The following is a 7,539-nucleotide window of genomic DNA, read 5'->3' as shown; positions in this document are numbered from 1 at the left end:
CCACTGTCGTATGCGCACATTTATACTTTTTATTAACATTATTATTGTTGCTGTTGTATCTCTCCCACAACCCATGACACCACCAGTGTATAAAAACATCCCAGTTCACCATTGCTAATCACTGAACCCCTACACCACAGTCACACTCCTCTGGCAGGGTGAATACATCCACGTTGGCTTCACACACACACACAGAGCGGTATTCATTTTATCACCCCCCTATGAAGGTTGTGAGTATTGTTTACGCCCAGCCCTCCCGTCGTGATGGAGAGCCACCAGCCAGCCACGGGCGTGGCGCTGCGCGTGACGGTGACTAGGGTGGCGCCGTGCGTCGTAGTGGCGTCTGCCCTCTGCGCTGTTCACGTTCACCTCTCTCAGGGCACACCACTCAGATCCACAATCCTCACTAAGGCACCCAACCCCACCCACAGTCCAGGGTGTAGGGGCTGAGTGAAGGTTTGGTTAAACGAGTGCAACAGCGCCATGGAGTCGGTGCTGTAAAACGACAGCAGCCCCGCGTCCCAGTACAGACGGACCCCGACTCTCCGCGAAGGTTCCGGCAACGACAGTGACGTCACTACCCCGCCATGCCGCACTGAGAATCTGTCGCCTTGTTTCTGTAGACACCATGAGACGTCACTCACTCCCACGTGGCACTCAGCACCACTCCCTCTCCGTGAGATCGTCCCGTACGTGACTCCAACCCGACACCACCCCGCACCCCCCACGTCCACCTCCCAGTAGTGCTGACCCGACGAGAAGCTCTCAGAGCACAGGGCTTGGTGCCAGCGTTCAAAGCGGTGTGGGTGATGGGGGCGACTCTGGGGGACACTGCTCTGCGTCACCGTCCTGAGATCCGAGGAAATCTGGAGGCGGTCGTGGGCTGAGTTTGTGTCCAGAGTCGGTGAGCGTCCATCTGTGGTGAGTATTAGTGTACACATACTAATATTAGTTAGTATTAGTGTACACAAACTAATATTAGTTAGTATTAGTGTACACATACTAATATTAGTTAGTATTAGTGTACACATACTAATATTAATTAGTATTAGTGTACACCAGAGGTGTGGACTCGAGTCATGTGACTTGGACTCGAGTCAGACTCGAGTCATGAATTTGATGACTTGCGACTCGACTTGGACTTGCATAACAATGACTTTGTCCCACCTATGAGATGTGGACTCGAGTCATGTGACTTGGACTCGAGTCAGACTCGAGTCATGAATTTGATGACTTGCGACTCGACTTGGACTTGCATAACAATGACTTTGTCCCACCTCTGGTGTACACACACTAATATTAGTTAGAATTAGTGTACATTTACTAATATTACTTAGTATTAGTGTACGCAAACTAATATTCGTTAGTATTAGTGTACACAAACTAATATTCGTTAGTCTTAGTGTACAAACTAATATTAGTTAGTATTAGTGTACATATTCTAATATTCGTTAGTATTAGTGTACACACACTAATGTTAGTTAGTATTAGTGTACACATACTAATATTAGTTAGTTTAGTGTACACATGCTAATATTCGTTAGTATTAGTGTACGCATATTAATATCGCTAGTATTTATATTGATATAATCACTCGTTAATAATAATTAGTGAACAATAATAAATAATAAATAATATTAATTATAATAGTGCTACACTAACATGAGCATGTGTGTGTGTGCAGTGGTAGTGAACAGCGGTGATGATGCCAGCACCACGATGTTGACGCCACTCCCACACCCACACACACACATTGTGTGTCACAGCCTCGCACACTCTCACATCCACACACAGACATTGTGTGTCACAGCCTCGCACACTCTCACACCCACACACACAGACATTGTGTGTCACTCCGCTGCTGGGTGAGCGCCTCCCCACGCCGTTCGCGTCGTGGGGGGGGGTGGTTATTTGACCATACTTCACCGCTCTCGTCAGTGCTCGTTGGCGATGGTGGGGATCGTGAAGGTGGATGCGTAGAGGTGCAGTATAACAATGGTTCACGCTGCGCTCTCCTCTGCTGGTGTGATGTGTAAACATTCGGCACGAGGAAGACAAAGGCGGCCGGGCGTGGTGCTGGCCACCCACCCACTCGTGTGCCATGCCGGCCGTCACGGCTACTTGCTAACAGCACTTGACCCATTGGTCTGTTCAGGCTGCACGCGGGAGCTTTGTCTTTGCAGGCACTGCCTGTACAGTGCTTCACTCTGTGTCGCTGTGCCTGTATTTCTCACTGGGCTTCCTCTCCATCTGCCAGATGTCATCTCCCTCACCTGCTATGCAGGAGGTTGTGGGTTTGACCCTTTGACCCTGACAATGCCTGCTGCTACATATTTAGAGTCTGCATCTCTCTCATCATCATCACAGTGGCTTGGATATGTTGTTTACCAGGCCTGCTATGCAGGAGGTCGTGGGTTCGATCCCGACCTTGACGATGCCTGCTGCTTTTGCTGTATATTTTTAGTGTTTGTGTCTATCTCGCTGTGGTGGTCGCGTGGATTTTTCTCCGTGTCCTCCAATTTTTTGCTTCACATTTAGACTCAACGTCATGCGTTAAGATCATTTGACTGCTACTATAAATTTCCACGTGATAATCCACTTAGTTGAGTTGTAATTTGCGGCCAGTTTCCTTGTGAAAAAGAGCCACATAGCTCAGTGGACCTTACCTGCTAAAATAAAAAAAAATGTTTTAAAGATGCACGCGCCAAGGATCTGTCTTAAACAAAGGGCAGCAGCCTACCGAGCGGTGCCGGTCTGCATCGTTGTGTTTGTCATGAACGATGTTGACAGAGATACGTGCAGAGTGCAGAGAGAGACTCACAAACGAAAGCCACGCGCTTCGTATTCACTCCTCCTAGCGAGATGACCTCTGTGAGCTCTTGGGGACTTAATGTGGGAGTAGGCGCATCCTGGATCCCCTGTGAGTCCCAGCTCCTGCACTCAGCACGGGACACGCAGAGTCTATGGAGGTGCAGTCTCTCCACTCACACAGCATGGGACACGCAGAGTCTATGGAGGGCGCAGTCCCTCCACTCACACAGCACGGGACACGTAGAGTCTATGGAGGGCGCAGTCCCTCCACTCACACAGCACGGGACACGTAGAGTCTATGGAGGATGCAGTCCCTCCACGCATACATCACGGGACACGCAAAGTGTTTGGAGGGTGCAGTCTCTCCACTCACACAGCACGGGACACTCAGAGTCTAATGCAGGTCCATGTCTCTTGACACATGGACATTATGGGATACAACTGCATACAATTGGGTTATTAGGAATCACATTACGACCGTTTGCTGATTTGTCCACCAGGTGGCAGACAGAGCTCGAGTTTGAGTCTGGGTTGGTACTGACCTGAGACTCTCATGCAGTGGATCCTGAAAAACACAAACCCGCATTTCACATTAACATTGACATCTTAAACAGATGCCCCACCTCCACACAGTCGCCTGCCGCTTACAGTGGAACACATCATCAAGGAATTAACAAATATCTGCAAACAGAGAATGATGAAAAACAGAGTTATCTGTGTACCTTTGTACTGTTATGCCTATTCTTATTAAATTTTGACTTAAAACTTTCGTGACTGCCTAAATTCATATGCTTGTGTTTTAATCGAAACTTCGTGAGTTTTTCTTTTTTATATTTTTTTATATTTAGATATATATATTTTTTCTATCTACGTGACTTTACCGAAATAACCATAGGATATGAATTCCTGCAGTCACGAAAGCTTTAATTAAAACATAGAATACCTCTTCTTATTTTTTCATCAAAAACAGGATTCGATTAACTGGACACGGACCCCAACAAATAACAAATAACTCTTTGCAGGTCTAGTCTAGCAGCTAAACAAATAGTTAAGTAATGTTCAACAACTCGTGTTTTTTAACTCTTGTTCAGTAGCGAGCTGGTTATCACAAATTATAGCTCAACGAATTGGCTTATGTGGACATTTATAATAGCAGTCAAATACTCTGAATGGGTGATGTGGATTCGAAATGTGGAGTGAAAAACCAGAGGACCTGGAAAAAAATCTTCGCAATCACAGAGAGAGAGAGAGAGACGTAGACTCCAAATTTACAGCAGACGTCAGGGTCGGGGTCAAACCCACGACCTCCTGCATAGCAGGCGAGGTAAATGGTGATGTTGTACTGGACAAGTCCAGGTCTGAATGTCACACGGAAGCAAACGAGCATCTATTTATGGCCACTGACGCTTGCTCCCAGATCAAAAAACACTCAAATAAGATTGCCAACAATGTTAACGTCTCACAGGGCGGTGCGGCTCTGCTGGTTGTAGATAAACCCTCTGATAAACCAAGGATTTTGAGTATAAACTCTTTTAAACTACTTTTTTATGCCTTACCAGGTAAGGCCCACTGAGCTATATAGCTATGCTTCAGAAGTAACCTTTCCAGAAATTAAAATTAAAGAAGTGGCTTATCGTGTGGAAATTTATAGCAGAAAATTACCCTAAAACACCTGATGTTGATTTTAAATGTAGAGGGAAAACCGGAGGACCACACATCCACGAGGAGAGAGAGAGATGCAAACTCCAAATATACAGCAGATGTCAGGGTTGGTATCGAACCCATGACCACCTGCATATCAGGCGAGGTAGTTAACATCTCCAAGCCACCACGGCGAGTGAATGGAGGTGGTGCTACCTGCAGGAAGGAGAGCGGGTCCTGCACGGCGAGGGCGGCGAGCAGCTGGTTGATCTCCTGCTCTAGGCCGCGTGCTCTGCTCTCGTAGCGAGCGATGTCCGCCTGGATGCGGGACAGCACGGAGCGGCCCTCCTCGTCCACGCGCTCCAGCACCTCCCTCTCCTCCTTCCTCAGCTGCTCCCTCCGGCGCTCAAACTCTCGGCTGATCCGCAACTTGATCCCACGCACAGACTCCTACACAGGAAGTGCCGAGTTGTTGAGTCACTTGTTAGGTAACGACGCAATGTGGTATTGTACAGGTAATGATTGTTACCATATCTCGATTATGTACAAGTAGGTGAGTGACGTGTGCATTGGGAGCTCGTGAACATATATAGCACAGGGCGAATGAGAATGGGATATAAGGGGAAAATAGCATAGGCAAGGGTAGTAAAGGAATTACTTCTGTTTGTAGCTACACGTTGCTGAGTGTCAATCTGGGGGAAATTAAATACATCTCTATGGGTATCATTCGCATCTGTCTGTCTGTCTGTCCATCCCACTCTGAATCTACCAAATGATGCGTCGGAGGGAAATGCGAATTAAATCAAAACAAAGTCTCTTGCCGAGGACATTCCCAAAAATTGTGTCAAAGGTCTGCGAATATACAGAACAAATACAAGTCACATTGCTCTTGTTTTAAATGAAAATGTGCTGAAATAGACAAACAATGCTGATTTCGAAGGCAATACTCACGTCCACTCTCCCTGGCACTCAGGCTAAGTTGGTGCTGTCCAGATTTTGTGGGTCAGAAGGGATAAATCGCAAGCTTCCATGGCAAGCATCGTGGTTGTGAGCTATAAAGGAATCGACAGGGAAAGTCGCCAACGCATCATCCAGCACAGATCGATTCCATCCCCACTAAACCAAAACTGCTGTCATGTTGGAAGTTGCATCGTAAATTAAATGTATGTGTCATTCCATGGTGGCCTTATAATCACGTCATAAACGTATTTTGCAAATGGGGCCATCCTAAACCAGTTGTAATGTTTCCCACATTTTTTTTCCTGATGTGTAAAAATACACAAAAGCAATACATTTCATTGAAGAGTAAAGTTTCAGAAAGGTTATGCGCTAAGAAAACGGGCTTTAAATTTTTTTTCGGACAAACACAGTTACGAACTCACACTTTGCTCCATTACAGTGTAATGTCGTTGATTTTGTATATTTAAAGTAGGTAGCGAGCGAGTTATCATTGGGAAACGATACGCTTGAAATCAACACCGCTTGCAAGTCACCGGCGTTATGTCCCGTGCCAACGTGTGGGGCAGTGCTCATCAATGATAAGAGCAAGGTTTAATGAAATACGATTCGTAGGCAAACCTCCACGCGCCGGTAGTCGTCCTTGAGCGTCCGTGTTTGTGACGTCACTGCGTTCCTCTTCTCCTCTCTCCCCTCCTTCTTGACTCTGAGCTCCTCCTGCGGTGTGGTAGATAAATACATAATAACGCAGTACTCGCCATTGCCATTGGTGGATCACTGATAGATCATCCCGCATCTCCCCGATCAGTACGGATAGTTACGAAAGAAGTTCAACACACATACACACATCTGTTGTCATTATATTTCTGCATACGTCTCCCCGAATAATTTAATGGGAACTACCATGGGGCAATACAATATCCTGTGAGATAACATCATCGACAAAAATCACGTACATTCTAAAATATGTTTAAACCTCTTCCAGTTATGGGTGTAGTGGCTTATCACACGCCCAACTATGAATCATAACGTTTCTAACTTAATCAAACTCATATTTTGAATTCTCATACAAAATATGATTTTACATGCTGTCAAATTTTTACTTGGCTTAAAACATCAACTCACTAAACATGAGAATCCCGTTAAAACCATGGGCGACCGACTAGATTCCAATTCAGAATTACAGTGTTACCATCTCAGCATTCCAACATCTGAGCCTCCCTGCTATCTCTACCTGGGTCTCCCTGTAAAGGGGCGTTTGGTCTCAACAGGAGCTCACCTGGTCGAGGTGAGGGGTCACGACCTACTGATGCGAATCTCTCAACCTCCTGTAACAATGGGGATTACGATGTGAACGGTGGCCCCTCCCACACGCCCCGCAGACCAGGCTCCGCCCCCCAATACCCCGGGCCGCGTGATTGGACCAGAGGCCAGCAACAACCCCATTTACGCTCGCATTACATGACCCCCCCCCCTGATGAAAAGCCAGCCGTCCCGGCTGCAACAGGACAAAATAATGCGAGCGACAGCATCACAATCAGGAATCACCAGACACAACGGAGAGTATAACAACAACACACTTAACGAAAGGGAAGGGATTTGGAACGAGTGCAGGTCGCCGGCCCGTCCTTCACGAGAGGCGGCGCCCTCAAAGGTCGCAGTCCCGACAGGGTTTTAGGAGCGGCGGAACTGGAACCATCCGTCGCTGGTGGAAGCCTGTCCATCCCAGCACCCTGTTCCCCAGAGAGGTCCGTAGTCGGGGCCCCCTGCAACTGCAACCGCGGCGGGGTTGAAGGGGCAGCGGGGCCAAGTGTCCCCGTCGCCGTGGTAGGCCCACCCGGTGCAGGAATCCCTGTGTCCGGCAGTATCACAGCCGGCCCGTCTACAGGAGGCACGACAAGCGCGCTTGCAGGTTGAACAGGCAAAGTCAGTGGCGCGTCGGACTCGACAGACACCGGCAAGGCAACGTTAGGAGATGACGCATCCACTCGCGGGGCCACGTAGGGTTTCAATCGGGACGTGTGAATGTACCAACGCCGCGTTCCGACCCAAACGCGCGCTGACTGCGGGCTAGGGACCTCAATAAGCACAACCGGCCCCTGCCAGGGTTTGTGCAACTTAGGGGAGGTC

The 7,539-nt window shown here is 47.8% G+C and overlaps 1 protein-coding gene across 1 annotated transcript; it reads right to left on the bottom strand.

Moving 5' to 3' along the window:
- Nucleotides 1-374: 374 nt before the first annotated feature.
- Nucleotides 375-6,150, bottom strand: LOC144947423 (tripartite motif-containing protein 14-like). Its single transcript, XM_078876672.1, has 5 exons — nt 6,031-6,150; nt 4,669-4,902; nt 3,354-3,376; nt 2,822-2,934; nt 375-916 (listed from the first exon to the last, which is right to left on the bottom strand). The coding sequence occupies exons 1-5, from the start codon at nt 6,148-6,150 to the stop codon at nt 375-377; spliced, it is 1,032 nt and encodes a 343-aa protein (XP_078732798.1).
- Between the last annotated feature and the right edge of the window lie 1,389 nt (nt 6,151-7,539).

This window comes from Lampetra fluviatilis, chromosome 45 (genome assembly GCF_964198595.1).
Source record: "Lampetra fluviatilis chromosome 45, kcLamFluv1.1, whole genome shotgun sequence".
NCBI classification, from domain to species: domain Eukaryota; kingdom Metazoa; phylum Chordata; class Hyperoartia; order Petromyzontiformes; family Petromyzontidae; genus Lampetra; species Lampetra fluviatilis.
This window is presented reverse-complemented; position numbering and strand designations above follow the sequence as displayed.